This window comes from Mesoplodon bidens (assembly GCF_964165515.1).
Source record: "Mesoplodon bidens genome assembly, chromosome: 15".
In the NCBI taxonomy this organism is placed as follows: domain Eukaryota; kingdom Metazoa; phylum Chordata; class Mammalia; order Artiodactyla; family Ziphiidae; genus Mesoplodon; species Mesoplodon bidens.
Genome location: NC_138171.1, coordinates 48,823,976 through 48,839,522, shown reverse-complemented (window position 1 = coordinate 48,839,522; position 15,547 = coordinate 48,823,976). Strand labels below are relative to the sequence as shown.

General features: G+C 49.0%; 1 protein-coding gene across 1 annotated transcript; it reads left to right on the top strand.

The window, feature by feature from the left end:
• Positions 1–8,569: 8,569 nt before the first annotated feature.
• On the top strand, positions 8,570–12,478 carry CHP2 (calcineurin like EF-hand protein 2). Its single transcript, XM_081255519.1, has 7 exons — positions 8,570–8,735; positions 9,152–9,224; positions 9,334–9,414; positions 9,541–9,671; positions 9,859–9,920; positions 10,680–10,802; positions 11,001–12,478. Exons 1-7 carry the CDS (start codon positions 8,669–8,671, stop codon positions 11,052–11,054), a joined length of 591 nt encoding a protein of 196 aa, XP_081111645.1. The 5' UTR covers positions 8,570–8,668; the 3' UTR covers positions 11,055–12,478.
• Positions 12,479–15,547: the final 3,069 nt, after the last annotated feature.

The following is a 15,547-nucleotide window of genomic DNA, read 5'->3' as shown; positions in this document are numbered from 1 at the left end:
CACCCCATTTTATAAGTGTGCAAATGTATTTGTAAGGTGAATTTTTAGATGCTGGATTGCTGGGCCAGGAGTGTACAATTTATAACTTTGATAGAGAGCGCCTGCATGACCTTCACAGAGGTTACGCCAGTCAACACACCCACTTGCGGTGGAGGATTGTGCCTTTTTCCCTGTAGTTTCACCAACAGTGTCTATCCAACTTTTGGATTTTTTTCCAATCTCAAAAATGAAAAATGGTATCTCAGGTTAGTTTTAATTTGCATTTATCTTCATGAGACTCTAGCTGAATTGGATGCTTAGTTTTTAAATGTCTTGCTAATTGTGATGGTTTCATGACATTATTACCTAACATCTCAAGGCATGAAACATGCCAAGTGCCTAGATTTGTGGTTTTCCTTGACTCAGCTTCTGATTTAATGGCCTAAGGTTGGGTCCCCAGCATCTGGCATTTTAAAAAATACCACATGGTTCTAATGTGCAGCCAGACTTGCCCATTTGCTTTGCTGGTGTTTTTATTTTTTGTTGTTGTTTTGTAGGAGCATGTGATGAAACCTTGGCCAATGAGATGTACGGTGAAGTCTGTTGAGGGAGGCTTCTGGAACAGATCCCTTTCTGTTAGGAAGAACCCCTGTTTTCCATGCATCTTTCCCTGTGTGTGCATAAACATCTCAGGAAGAGTCACATGAAAGAGGGGCCACAGTAGTTACCTCTAGAGATGAGGACTGGGAGATGGGAACTTTCAGAAGCCTCACTGTCATCCAGGAATGCCAGCAACCAAGGCTTGGGCATTGTCCCAAGATGCCTCCAGCTCTTGGGGTGCCTGAAGAGTGTGGGGTTCAGTGGAGAGATGGGGCGAATGGCCTCAGCCTGGACTCTGGGCCACACTTCACTGCTGGGCCCGACACAACCTGAGCTCAGAGGTGCACGAAACTCTCCACCCACGGGGGACACTGCTTCCTGAGTCTGCCTACAACCATGGGATCCAGTGAGGAAAAGACATCACTCACCCTCTCCATTCCCTCCTGGTCCCTCCTCCCTGCTCAATCTCACTTCTCTGTTCTGTAAGGCTCTGCATTAGGCCAGGTTCCTAGAAGCAGAACCGGAGACAGGGACTCTTATTCAGCTGATTTACTGAGCGTGAGGGAAGCAGGGTAGGGCAGAGAATACAAACGGAGGCAAGGATGTGATCTCAGCTGAAGGCCAGCTTCTTTCTGATCCCACAGAGAAGCTCTGGAGCACAAATTCACTGCAGAGCAAATCCCTCCTGGGGGCAAAGGGGCTGCTCTGTGTGCCACTGGCCGAGCTCGGTCCTGGAGTGTATGTGTGTATGTGTGTGTAACCTCTCATCAAGGGCGGTTCTTTTTTTTTTTTCTTTTTTTTTTTTGCGGTACGCAGGCCTCTCACTCTTGTGGCCTCTCCCGTTGCGGAGCACAGGCTCTGGAAGCGCAGGCTCAGCGGCCATGGCTCACGGGCCCAGCCGCTCCACGGCATGTGGGATCCTCCCAGTCCGGGGCACGAACCCGTGTCCCCTGCATCGGCAGGCGGACTCTCAACCACTGCGCCACCAGGGAAGCCCCGTGGGGCGGCTCATTTTTGACCGAGGGAAGTTTTCCAGAAAGGGGGCGCTTCATGAGTTACCAGCCAATACTCTTGGCAGCTGGGGGTTGGGTACACTGGCAGGGAAAGGGGACCTGGACAGGGGATCCAGAGGAGACACTGTGGTTCCCCCTTCATGGATGCAGAAAGACAGATAGGAAGATAGGGTGTGTGTGGTGAGAGAGAGAGAGAGAGACAGAGAGAGAGAGATACACTGTCATAAGCTAGACAAAAATTCTTTTATATTATCACTTGCAAAGGACTTAGCCTGCCCCTTGAATCCTTTCACAACCTAAGAGGCAGAGGGAAAGGACATTCTCGTAAAAAAACAGCTTTCTTGAGGTGTAATTCACACATCATTTAATTCATCCATGTGGAGTATACTATTCAATGGTCTCTAGTGTATCCACAGAGGAGTGCAACCATCACCACAATCGGTTTTAGAACTTTTAGCCATCCCAACAAGAAGCCCTGTGCCCTTATCAGTCACTCTCCACCTCCCCTGGACACCCACACCCCATCCCCAGACAACCACAAATCTATTTCTGTCTCTATGGATTTGCCTGTTTTGAATATTTCATACAAATGGAATCATATAACACGTGGTCTTTTGTGTCTAGCGTCTTTCACTTAGCATAATGTTTGCAAGGTTCATCCGTGCTGTAGCATGTATTGGGTACTTCATTTCTTTTTATTGCTGAATAATATTCCATTGTGTGGATATACCATATTTTATTTATTCATCAGTTGTTTCCACCTTTTGGTTTGGGGTGAACATACATTTTCATTTCTCTTCTATGTACCTAGGAGAGGGATTCCTGGGTCAACCAGTCATTTTTGCACTGTTCTTGTGAGGGCTTCTGCTGTTAAGTTCTGGACAGCTGTCCAGAACTGTCCTACTTCATGACTTTTTGCAAACCTGATTCCTTTTTTTTTTTAATTTCATTTATTTATTTACTTATTTATTTATTTATTTGCAGTACATGGGCCTCTCACTGTTGTGGCCTCTCCCGTTGCAGAGCACAGGCTCCGGACACGCAGGCTCAGAGGCCATGGCTCACGGGCCCAGCCGCTCCGCGGCATGTGGGATCTTCCCGGACCGGGGCACCAACAGGTGTCCCCTGCATCGGCAGGCAGACTCTCAACCACTGCGCCACCAGGGAAGCCCCATTTATTTATTTTTGTCTGCGTTGGGTCTTCATTGCTGCGTGCGGGCTTTCTCTAGTTGTGGTGAGCAGGGGCTACTATTCGTTGCAGTGCACGTGTTTCTCATTGCAGCGACTTCTCTTGTTGTGGAGCACAGGCTCTAGGCACGTGGGCTTCAGTAGCTGTGGCACGCAGGCTCAAGAGTTGTGGCGCATGGGCTTAGTTGCTCTGCGGCAGGTGGGATCTTCCCGGACCAGGGCTCAAACTTGTGTCCTCTGCATTGGCAGGCAGATTCTTAACCACTGCACCACCAGGGAAGCCCCCCTCATTCTCCATCTTAAACCCTACCATGATATCCCCTCACACTTAAAATAAAACTTGTGACCTAAAAGACTCTGCAAGACCCTGTAAGACATGACTCTTGACTACTTGAGGTTCATGACCTGTATCCTTGCCATCTTGACCACATCAAAGGTACAAAGTCTCTTGTTTTAATGCATACTTTTATTATTTTTTTCTTTCTTTTTTTTTCTAGAGACAATATGTACTTTTAAACTTTGTGAGGTTGGGCATCTTCTTATGCTATTTACCATTTCTATTTCACATCTTATCCCATTTTTTCTAGTGAGAGGTGTGGGGTTTTTTGGTTTTCCTTTTTGTTGTCTTGTCATTTTCCTTTTGATTTTTAAGATATCTTTGTATTCTAAGGAAATTATCTTTGGTCTTTCATATAGACTGAATATTTCCCCAGCTAGTCTTTTTGACTTTGAGATCTCTATCTCTCTATGTATCGCCATAAAGAGATTTTAATTTTCACACAGTCAAATAAGCCAATCTTTTCTCTATGCTTTCTGTGCTTTGTTTCATGTTTAAAAAGGCCTTCAAGTTCAAGACTATAACAACATTTAAGATTTCTTCTAGTATTGTATAGTTTCACTTTGCATTTAAACGTTTATTCTATCTGGTATTAATTTTGGTATGTGAAGGTAGGGGTACAGCTTTATTTTTTCCTCCAAAAGACAGATGTCCCAAATGACATTTACTGAGTAATTCACATTTCCTCCATTGAGTTGAAATGTCACTTTTATCACATGTCAAATTCCCACATGTATTTGGGTCTGTTTCTGACTTTCTTGTCTGTTTCTTTTCTGTCTATTCCTGCCCTATTACCTCATAGCTCATTGTAACTTTATAATACATTTAAAAATCTGTTAGAATTAGTTTGCCCTCATTACTTTTTACTTTCCAGAGTTTTTCAGGCTATTCTTGGCTTTTGTCTTTAAACAGCTTTACTGAGATATAATTCACATAGCATATAATTCACTGTCTAAAGTGTACAATTCAAGAGATAAATATATTCACATATACGCGTAACCATCACCACAAGTTTAGAATGTTTTCATCACCTCAAAAATAAACTTTGTACCCTTTATCTATAACTCCCTTTCCCACTGGCTCCCCTAGTCTTAAGCAACCACTAATTTACTTTCTGTCTCTACAGATTTCCTATTCTTGACATTTCATGTTATAATGGAATAACATTATATGTGGTCTTTTGTGACTGGTTTATTTTACTTTACAAAGTTCATCCATATTGTGGCATGTATTAGCACTTCATTCCTCTTTATGGCTGAATATTATTCCATTATAATGGATATATCACATTTTATTGACTCATTAATCAGTGGACATTTGGATTCTTTCCACATAGTAGCTATTGTGAATAATGCTGCTATCAACATTCATGCACAAGTTTTTGTTTTAACACCTGTTTTCAATTCTTTTGGGTATATACCTAGCAGTGGAATTGCTCATATGGTAATTCTGTTTAACTTGCTGAGAAATCTCCAAACTGTTTTCCGTAGCAGCTGCACCATTTTACATTTCTAGTAGCAATGTATGAGGGTTCCAATTTCTCCACATCATGGCCAAAACTTGTTATTTTCCATTGTTTTGTTTTGTTTTAAATTCTAGCCAGTCTAGTGGGCGTGAAATTAAATCTTATTGTCGTTTTATTTGTATTTCCCTAATGACTAATGATATTGAGCATCTTTTTATGTGCTTTTGGCCATCTGTGTATCTTTGGAGAAATGTCAATTTAAGACTTTTTTGGCTCACTTAAAAATTGGGTTATTTGGAAACCCCAAATTTTAGCTGGGCACATGGTCGCCCAGTACTACAGAAGTGCCCATCCTCCTCTGCAGCTAGGCTGGTTATGTGACTAAGCTCTCCCTCCAGAATGGAATGGGAAGCAATTTGCATGACTTCTAGGATACTTCCTAGGAGGGAGAGGCAGGCTCTTTTCCCTGCTTCACCCTCTGTCCTGCTGGTGAGAATGTGAGCTCTGAGGCTGGAGGTCCATCCTGGCCTGCGTCCATCCTGGATGAGAGCAACGTCCCTGGGATGATAGAGCATCAAGGGAGAGGAGCTTCCTGGAGCAGCCCTGCCAGGCCAGCCCTGGACTGTCTGCCTCCAGACCCAAACATGAGAGAGATGCCAACTTCTACTAGCGATTCTTATGTGGAGGCTCTTTGTTACAGCAGCTGAACCTTATAGTAACCAGAACAGCTGTCTTGGAGGGGACTTTTCTGTGTGATTCCCTTGGGTCGGGTTGCTCCAAGAACCACAGCTGTCTGAAATTCTCAGCTCCCTCTTCCACGTGGTGACAGCCAAGCTCAGCTCCAGCCCACTCTCCTTTCCAGGTGTGTCTTTGGAAATCTAATGTGTGAAGATCATTGCTCCCAAAACAAGTCTGGAGCTAATATCTTCCAGGGGCATCGTCTTATTCTTTCCTCCCACACTTGTGCACCCATCCCCACTCTCTCCCAAAGAGGCAGCCTGTTTTGAAATATGTTTTCCCTGTGGATATCTGTAGATTCTAATTAAATAACTCAGGAAACAGGCCACCTTGTGTGTGGTGTAACTTGACTCTTGCTAGAAAGATGAGTTTGGAATGTGTAAGTTCCCTGTTAAGCTGACAAATTTAAAAGCTTAATTTGAAAAACTAACCAAATTCCCCTTGCAGTATGAGGGCAGAAAGGGGGGCTTGGTCAAGCCTCCTTGTCCTGAGCTCTCAGTAGGAGGACACAGATATTTGGACTTTCCAGGTATCTGGCCTTGTTCTATAATTTCTTATATGCCCTCCACCCTTAAGGAACCTGCAATTTTATGGGGAAAAGGAGCTCTAACATATATTAAAATATTAAACTCATTGAGAACATTGTAAAAACAAGGAGCTGTCTTTTTGTTATTGAGTTGTAAGTGTTCTATATTTTCCCAACTATTCTTGCATCTGCATTTTTCCAGTTGAACCTCAGTATTGCTTCATCAAGAATGGCTAGCAACTTTTATGCAGCTTAAAAGCAAATGACAAACGTTTAGCCTGAATCCTATTCAACAGATTCTTCAGAAGAAATTCTCCCCAAAACATTTCCCCTTTAAGTGCCCTGAAAAGATGTGGCCATGTAAATTGTGAAGTTGATTTAAACACTACTTGTATGCATGAAGCAGGAATCAATTCTAGCACAGTGTTTTCCTGTAAGCTTGTGATGGCATGTGGATTGGGGTTGTAAATTGCTCTCTGGCCTGATTTACTTTAGTGCAGCACTGACTCAGAGATTAAGGCTGGACGAGCTCTTTCCAAGATCAGCAGCCCAAGCTGGACTGAAATGATTATTGCAGCCTCCCAGGGACTCTTACCCCATCCTGGGTTCAGAACCTAACCCGTCCTACACTCCCAGGGCGGCGCGGGAGTGATTGCTTGGCTTCATTAGGGAGCAGTGTAGTTTCCCGCATGCTTTAGTCCTTGTGGGGCATCTGAAAGGGAATCAAGCATTCTTTATGACAGTTGCCTAATCCCTGGGGTACCTGAAAAGAGAAGCATGCACTTCTTAGATCAATATTTTCAAGGCTTATCTGATGTGAGACTCTGCCTGGGGCTAGAGGCTTGATTGTTTCTCCAGTTTCTCTCTCTCCAAGGCGGGTATGAACTTGAACCCTTGTAATGAACAGCTTGCCTTTTTTCCCCTTGGGAAATTTGTGTATATATGTGATTATGATGGGGGAAGAGAGGGTAATGATACATGCAAAGCTGGACACCTGTGGTGCTTGTTCCTTTACAACTGAGTTTCTCAACTTTTAAAAAATTATCACCCCCCACTTAAGGAGCATTATTAGACTTTTTTTTTCCCTTAACCACCCCTCTCCCATGAAATCTTTTTTTTTTTTTTTTTTTTTTTTTGGCTGTGTTGGGTCATCGTTGCTGGGCGCGGGCTTTCTCTAGTTGCGGCGAGCGGGGGCTACTCTTTGCATAGCGGTGCACGGGCTTCTCATTGCGGTGGTTTCTCTTGTTGGGGAGCACAGGCTCTAGGCGCACGGGCTTCAGTAGTTGTGGCGCATGGGCTCAGTAGTTGTGGCTCGTGGGCTCTAGAGCGCAGGTTCAGTAGTTGTGGCACACGGGCTTAGTTGCTCCGTGGAATGTGAGATCTTCCCGGACCAGGGCTCGAACCCGTGTCCCCTGCATTGGCAGGCGTATTCTTAACCACTGCGCCACCAGGGAAGTCCCTCCCATGAAATTTTAATACTACAGATATATAAATATATCTATTTATGTGTTATACGTGTGTCTGTGTTTCATACATAAAAAGAAGATTTTTGCCCCTTGGGGGTGATGTGGCCCCCATGGAGGATACATGCTTTATAACAGTTCACAGCTATTTCAAGCGATGGCAGCCTCCACCACAGAAAAGTGGGAAGATGGCAGTGTAGCAAGCACCTGAGTTAATGCACTTAAAAGGCATAGCAAAATGCAGGGCCCATGGTGAGTGCTCAAAAAAATGAGCGCCCTTGCTGTCGTTATTATTATTATGTTAAGGTTGGTGACAGTGAGGTTTGTAACGTTCCCTCAGGCTGCATGTGGATTCCCCTGGTGCTTGAGGGCTGGTCGGAGGGCTTAGTCAGTCCCTTAGCTGGAGCTTCTACCAGAGCCCAGTAGGGTTCGTAAGGGAGCAGCCGGGCTGGCTGGGGACTATAGCAGGAGGACCCCTCAGGATGCCCCCTCTACACATGGCAGCTGTTCCCAGCTGCCCCCAAGCGGCGCCAGGCAGGACTGCGGGCCTCGTGGTGTCAGATCTGATTTTTCAGAAGCCAGGAATTTGGGATTTGGGGTTAAATATCCAGATTTTTAAGCATTGACTCAATTAAACAACAACAAGGCTATGTGAACCAAACAAAAGAGATGAAACCAAGATACGCTGACTTGTCCAGAGTGAGAAGCATAGCTGGGATTCCAATCCAAGTCGTTCAAACCCGGCGCTCCTTCTACTTAAACCAGCCCTTGCTCTCCGCCTCCCAACCCTCCTCGCTTCAGCCCCGTTTGGGATTCTTTCAAGGCCTCTGTCTCCAGGCCCTCCTGCCTGGGGAGGGGGCCCCAGGCTGGGGCCATCCCGAATTGGGACGAATACGTCTAGCTCCCCTGCCCACCCGTCACCCACTTCCCAGAAGGACTTGGATTCTGTCTCCAGATGAAGAAGGGCGGACCTCGAGCCTTGCTCGGCGGCACCCGGGAGGCCCAGGGCCGGGAGGGAGGGCTGGGCCGGGCGGGAGGAGGCGGGTCGGTGCCGGGGCGAGCGTGGGAACGGGGACTCGCGGCCGGCGGACCCGGCCCAGCCCAGCCCCTCCCCTCCCCTCCCCTCCCTGCCCGACCTCAGAGTCTCGGGATGCAACCGCGCGTTCTTCGCTCCCGCCCCGCTGACCCCGCCACCGGGGCACGGTTTTCTATTCGCCCGGGTCGCGGGTGGGAGGCGAGGAACGGCGGGGTTCAGGAGCCTGGCTCCCCGCCAGGGCTGTGGCCTTCGGCCCAGGGGCCACCACGCGGCCGCGCCTGCGAGGCGGGCAGGGAGGACGCCGGCCCCGGCGCAGCTCGGCCATGGGCTCCCGCAGCTCCCACGCCGCCAGGATCCCCGACGTGGACAGCATCCAGCGGGAGACCGGCTGTGAGTGCGGCGCATAGCGCCCGGGGACCCGGTGGGGTTCCGGGGGGCTCCGGGGGAGGGTCCCGGGGCCGGGAGAACCTAGAAGATCCTAGCGGCCGGGCTCGCGGGCGGAGGGCGCGTTCACCCAGGGGTCCCGGCTCCGGGCTTTCGGGCACCCAGCTAGCCTCCAGCCGGGGTCGAGGCAGACTGCAGGACCGGAGGCGGATGGAGGGGGTGGCTTTGGTCTCTTTTGGTCTCCCGGATCTCCCGGGTCCCACTCCGCCCGCTCGGCCCCGGGGCCCGGGTGGAGCCTCCCTCCAGCCAGCCCCCCGCCCCCCGCTCAACCCCCGCGGCCGCCCTGGGCATGGAGCGCATCCCGGGGTTCGGCCGCGTCCCCAGAGTCCTCGGGGAGTCACCGTCCGCCTCCGCTCCCGCAGTCTCGCAGGCCAGTCTGCTCCGCCTCTACTACCGGTTCCGAGCGCTTGACAGTAATGAGAAGGGCTACCTCAGGTGAGCCGGAGCTGGTCTTCTGACCTCTCACCTCTGCCTCTCTTGACCCCATCCCCTCCTTGACCATGTTCCGTCTTTGCCCCACCCCCCTTAAACTTTGACTTTCCAGCCGCGTGGATCTGCAGCAGATCGGGGCGCTGGCCGTGAACCCCCTGGGAGACCGCATTGTAGACAGCTTCTTCCCTGACGGGTGAGCCTCGCCGCGGGTAGGGAGGTGGGGGTGAGAGCTTGGGGGGGAAGGTTAGCGACTGAGGCAGAGGCAGGGCCACAGCGACCACCGCGCCTGCACCATTGCCTGCCTCCCCCCACCCCCCAGGAGTCTGCAACTGGACTTCCCAGCCTTTGTCAGAGTCCTGGCTCACTTTCGACCTGTAGATGATGAGGACCACGGAAACCGGGACCCCAGGGAACCCGAGCCCCTCAACAGCAGAATGAACAAACTTCGCTGTGAGTCTGTGCCCCCTACCCGAGTGGGACCTCAGATTGACCACACCCGTTGAGAAGGCCCAGGCACCTTCCACTCCCTGTGTGGACCCATTGGTGTCCCCCGCACCCCACTCCTCCAAGGTGAACTTTGGAGGGAAGAGAGCCAGGGAAGACCCACCTTCCTTTTCCCCCTCCACTCTCTTCCCAGTTGCATTCCAGCTCTACGACCTGGATCGAGATGGAAAGATCTCCAGGCATGAGATGCTGCAGGTTGGAAGAACCCAAGGGAAGGGGGGCGTGGTAGAACGGAATGGCTGTGGGCGATGGAGGGATGATTGGTGGGTGGGAGATGCAGATGACTGGGGTGCTGGGTGGGGAATGGGAGTGGGTGGGGTTGGAGTGTGGGTTAGTTGGGAGATGGGATGGGGAACATTTGGGTATGAGGTTGGAAATATATCAGTAGCTCTCAACTGGGGGTGATTTTGCCCCCTGAATGACACTGGCAATATCTAGAGACCTTTTTGGTTGATGGGGTGGTGCTCCTGGGACCTAGTGGGTAGAGGTCAGGAACGCTGCTAAACATTTTACAATACCCAGGGTGGCCCCCCTCCCCCCCCAAAAGGAGTTATCTGGCCCCAAATGTCAATAGTGCTGAGACTGAGAAACTCTGGGATAGATGTGATGAGGTGGGGGATGGATTTGGGACTAGTTGGAGGATGAGATGGGGGATGGGGTGGAGGATAGGCGGAGACTGGGTTCTAAGGTTGGGCTTGAGTAATGAGCTTGGGCACATTACTGAGGTGAGAGTGGGATAGTGAATGACAGATGGGGGGGTTGGATGGAGAAGCAATGGGGGAATTATTGGGGGCTGTGGTGGGAAGTGACTGGAATCGGGGGAAAATGAATGAGGGATGGATTACAAAATTGGTACTAACATTTGGGGTGATGCGGGCTAGGTTTGGGGGATGGTGTTAGTAGTCCCTGCGCCTCCTCCTTATGGCTGTCTCTGTCTCTTCCTCCACCACCCAGGTACTCCGGCTGATGCTTGGGGTACAGGTGACAGAAGAGCAGCTGGAGAGCATTGCCGACCGCACAGTGCAGGAAGCCGACGAAGATGGGGATGGCGCTGTGTCCTTCCTGGAGTTCGCCAAGGTCAGGATGCCCTCAGGCCTGGGAAGTTGAGACCAGGAGTCCCTAGGACAGGTGGACATGGGAAATGAAGTTGGAAGGAGGAGGGCAGAAAGAGAGGGGGTCCCCCAGGGAATCATGGGGCCTGGGGGATGGGAGAGGAGGTTGGAAGCATAGAGGTTTGGAATTCAAGCCTCTTGACTACCACCCATCTCCCCGCAGTCCTTAGAGAAGATGAACATCGAGCAGAAAATGAGCATCCGGATCCTGAAGTGACCCCCTTTGTACCATGAGTAGCTTACATGGACCAGTTCTGCTTGGGATTCCTCCTCATGGAGGCCCAGCCCCAGTGAACTGTATTCTTACTTGTACACTGAGCTCTAACTAGGACCAAAGAGAAAAGTTTGGAGGGGTGTTTACCAACTCATTTGATCTCAGATCTGTGAATCAGCCAGAAAATTTTTGGTTGCAAGTGACTGAAAACCCAAATCAAGGGGATTTCAGGTAAAAAAAATTTTATGGGTTCATATATTGAAAAAGTGTGGAAGTATCCAGAAAACTGGGAAAGTCTGCAAGTGTCTCAGGCACAGCTGAATCCAAGGACCAAAATGATGCTATCAGGACTCAGTTATTTTCCGTCTCTCATCTCAGCTTTCTTTTGTGTTGTATTCGTTCTCAGGTGGGCTCTTTCCTTGTAGTGGAGGATGGCCACCAGCAGCTCCAGGCTTCCATCCTACTAGCCTATTAATGCAGAGGGAAGAGATTTTCTTGTTCAATAATTCCAAGCAAAGAGTCTCATTAGCCCCCCTGGAACCTTGTCATTTCTCCAGGGGAATGGAACTTTCTATTTGGCCAGGACTGTCATGTGCTAAATGCCAGAGCCAGGAAATAAGGCCCGAGGAGGACTCAAGATGGGGTAAGGGATGGTTGCTTAAAAGAAAATGCAGGGTTATTATCAGAAGGGGAAATGATGCTGGTCAGGCAAAACAAGAGATATCCATTAGCATTAGGTTGACCAAATGAAGGGATCCTTGAAGTCTGGCTTCTTAAATGGGTTTTCACTGATGAAGGTGGGTAGTGGGGGAAGAGGTGATGTAAAAATAATAGACAAGACATACCTTCCTAGAGTATGAAATAATTAAAAGGTTTGGAGAGTACTTCCATTTTGTTTCATAGTAAGATGTTCAAGCATTGGCATATCACAGAAGAGAGTGTAAAAGTCACATAAAATCATGAGATTCTATGTCTGTAGCAAAGCACTCTGGCTATACGTAAAGGAGATGCTGTCGGTACCCCACTCATATCCCTTCCCAGGCCTGTGCTGGAGTTGTCTTGTATCAGCACTTTGATACAAGACACATTGGGAGCCAATTGTGCGTCTATCTTCCTAAGTCTGCTTTCAGTGATGTCAGACTTGGTAGCTTGAAATTGCTGCAGTGGGAATATTTACACCGTAGACATTGGCAGATGCAATAGTCCAGCACTTTTCTGCTTAGGAGAGCCTGTTTTTAAACATTTATCAGCACATCAGCTGCTCGGCATTCACCATTACTGTATATGTCAATGACTTTTCCCCCAGCTTTATTGAGATATAATTGGTATACAAAAAATTGCACATAATTAATGTATGCAATTTGGTGAGTTTGGACATGTGCATATACTTGTATTACCATTACCATGATTAAGGTAATAAACATATCCATCATCTCCAAAAATTTCCTGTTTCCCTTTGTTTTTTAGGTTTATTTTAACATGTGTAGTAGGAACGTGTAACATGAGACCTAACATGCTTAACGTATGTTTAAGTGCACAGTATTACTGTTGACTAGGCACTCTGTCGTATGGCAGATCTCTGGAACTTACTCATCTTGTATAACTGTAACTTTTACCCATTGAACAACAGATTCTCATATCCCCTTCCCCCCACCCCCTGGGAATCACCATTCCATTGACTACTTCTGCACACTTGACTATTTTATTTTATTTTAAATAATTAATTAATTTATTTTTTGTGGTACACAGGCCTCTCACTGTTGTGGCCTCTCCCGTTGTGGAGCACAGGCTCCGGACGCGCAGGCTCAGCAGCCATGGCTCACGGGCCCAGCCGCTCCGCGGCATGTGGGATCTTCCCTGATCGGGGCACGAACCCGTGTCCCCTGCATCGGCAGGCGGACTCTCAACCACTGCGCCACCAGGGAAGCCCACATTTGACTATTTTAGATGCCTCATATAAGAGGAATCATGCAGCACTTGTCTTTCTGTGACTAATTTCATGCAACATAATGTCTCCCAGGTCCATCCATGTTGTCACAAAGGGTAGGATTTCCTTCTTTTTAAAGACTGAATAATATTCCATTGTATGCGTATACCACACTTTCTTTATCTACTCATCTGTTGATGGATGGGTTGATTATTGTGAATAAGGCTGCAAAGAACATGGGAGTGCAGGTATCTCGTCAAATAGTGATTTCATTTCCTTTGGACATACACCCAGAAGTGGGACTGCTGGATCATATGGTAGTTCTATTTTTTGTGTGTGTGTGTGTGGTACGCGGGCCTCTCACTGCCGTGGCCTCTCCTGTCGCAGAGCACAGGCTCCAGACGCGCAGGCCCAGCGGCCACGGCCCACGGGCCCAGCCGCTCCGCGGCATGCGGGACCCTCCCGGACGGGGGCACGAACCCACGTTCCCTGCATCAGCAGGCGGACTCTCAACCACTGTGCCACCAGGGAAGCCCGGTAGTTCTATTTTTAATTTTTTGAGCAACCTCAACGGCTTCTTCCTGCAAGCATGGGTGACACTGCCCAAGGGCTTTGCCTGCCGTAGGCATGTGCTCAGACTTTGTGAGGAGCAGGTGGAAGTGCCAGGGAGTCAACGTCCATGGAAGCAGCTCTCAACCAATGACAGATGGAAATTGGAGGATAAATACCTGCTTCCTCACCCCTCAGGTGGGACCACAGGGGCATGTTCTCTTCATTCTCAGAAATCTCCAGCAGGTTTGAGCCCCAGCTGCCTACGGTATTAACCTGCTTGGTATGGCACCCTGTTTGGCTCCTTTTCCCCTGTCAGTGCTTCTTGCATCACCTCACATATAAACAGCTAGCTGTCAAAGCGTTGTCTCAGGATGCTCTGGAGATACTCAACCTGAGCATGTGCTAGACCTTCCAGAACACAAGCTCACAGTCCTCTGTGGTTGCAGGTACTCAGTGGGACACCCAGAGGGAGCACCGTGTTAGGTGACTGTACAGCTCCTGGCGTTTTCCGAGTCCAGGGAGTTTGAGGCCATGTAAAGACGATGCACCTTTGGGGCTCTAGGAACGTGAAGTTGTCTGGGGTGGCACATTAGCCCCACTTCAACTTTTGCACTTTGATCATATGATTCTGACAGGTGAGGCTCACAGTTGAGGGGAGGGGGCAAGGAGGATATTTGATTGCTTACGAAATTTTGAGTTTTTGTCAGGATTTTTACATAAGCAAAGACTTTTTTTTTTTTTTTTTTTTTTTTTTCTTTTTGCGGTATGCGGGCCTCTCACTGTTGTGGCCTCTCCCGTTGCGGAGCACAGGCTCCGGATGCGCAGGCCCAGCGGCCATGGCTCACGGGCCCAGCCGCTCCGCGGCATATGGGATCCTCCCAGACCGGGGCACGAACCCGTATCCCCTGCATCGGCAGGCGGACTCTCAACCACTGCGCCACCAGGGAGGCCCAGCAAAGACTTTTTGATTGAGAGATGTTTGTTTAGTTTTGGGCTCCAAGTAAAGGAGGGGGGAAGGTGTAAATCTCACTGAGTAGCTATGTTTTCCAGGCACCTTGGAGGAAGATTTGTGTACAGAGAGAAATAGAGGAGAGGGAGAGGGAGAGAGGGAATGAATCTTTATCCGTAGTCTTTTCCCCATTACAGTGTTTCTCAAATTTTCCTGACAGTAAATATCATCTGATTAAAAAGTTCAGACGCTTTGGCCCCATTTGAGAGCTCCTGAGTCTCCAGGGAAATCTATATTTTTAATACGTGATTCTGATGTTAGAGGTCCAAAGACTTAAACTTTTAGAAACGCTGACCTAAAGCTTCTGGCCAGGACTTCCCTGTTGGTGCAGTGGATAAGACTCTGCGCTCCCAATGCAGGGGGCCTGGGTTCGAGCCCTGGTCAGGGAACTAGATCTCACATGCATGCCGCAACTAAGAGTTCACATGCCACAACTAAGGAGCTGGCGAGCCACAACTAAGACCAGGTGCAACCAAATAAATAAATAAATAATTTTAAAAAAAAGCTTCCAGCCAGGCTCCCGGTGACAGCTACCAGTGAGCTGTTCTTCAACCACCACAAGGCACCGGGCATAACACTGGCCCATAGCCTCTGGGTCCACACCTGCTCTGTGCCAGTGAGTAGTGCTCCTGACCGAATAAGGGTCCCTGGAGGGCCTGGGGCATCCCCCAGCCTCTACTTGCTATTCTGGTGGGTGAGGGAGCAAACTGCCCCCACTTTTTCTCAGCATGAAGTCTTCAGGATCTCACCAAGCTTAGGAGGTTGGAGACCTTTGTCAGGCAGGAGGGCGGGGCACCCGTCTGGCTGCTGTGGTATAAACTGTCTGAAACTCATCCTCTTGATATCGACCCTGACAGAGTTGCCTATGGATTTGTTCTGGGGGTGGGGGGCTCTGATGACACCGGTGGGGAGCCCTGTGCTGTCATTAGCAGTTGCCAAATGCAGTGATTTGTCTACCACCCTCGTCATTGTTGCCATATGGTCTCTACGAGCTGTGCCATTATTTAC

What these genes read in the sequence shown, in the direction of transcription:
- CHP2 (XM_081255519.1), top strand. Translation starts at nt 8,669, where the DNA reads ATGGGCTCCCGCAGCTCCCACGCCGCCAGGATCCCCGACGTGGACAGC. An exon ending in CATCCAGCGGGAGACCGGCT is followed by an intron (nt 8,736 to 9,151) that starts GTGAGTGCGGCG and finishes CCGCTCCCGCAG; the next exon opens with TCTCGCAGGCCAGTCTGCTC. An exon ending in CCTTCCTGGAGTTCGCCAAG is followed by an intron (nt 10,803 to 11,000) that starts GTCAGGATGCCC and finishes ATCTCCCCGCAG; the next exon opens with TCCTTAGAGAAGATGAACAT.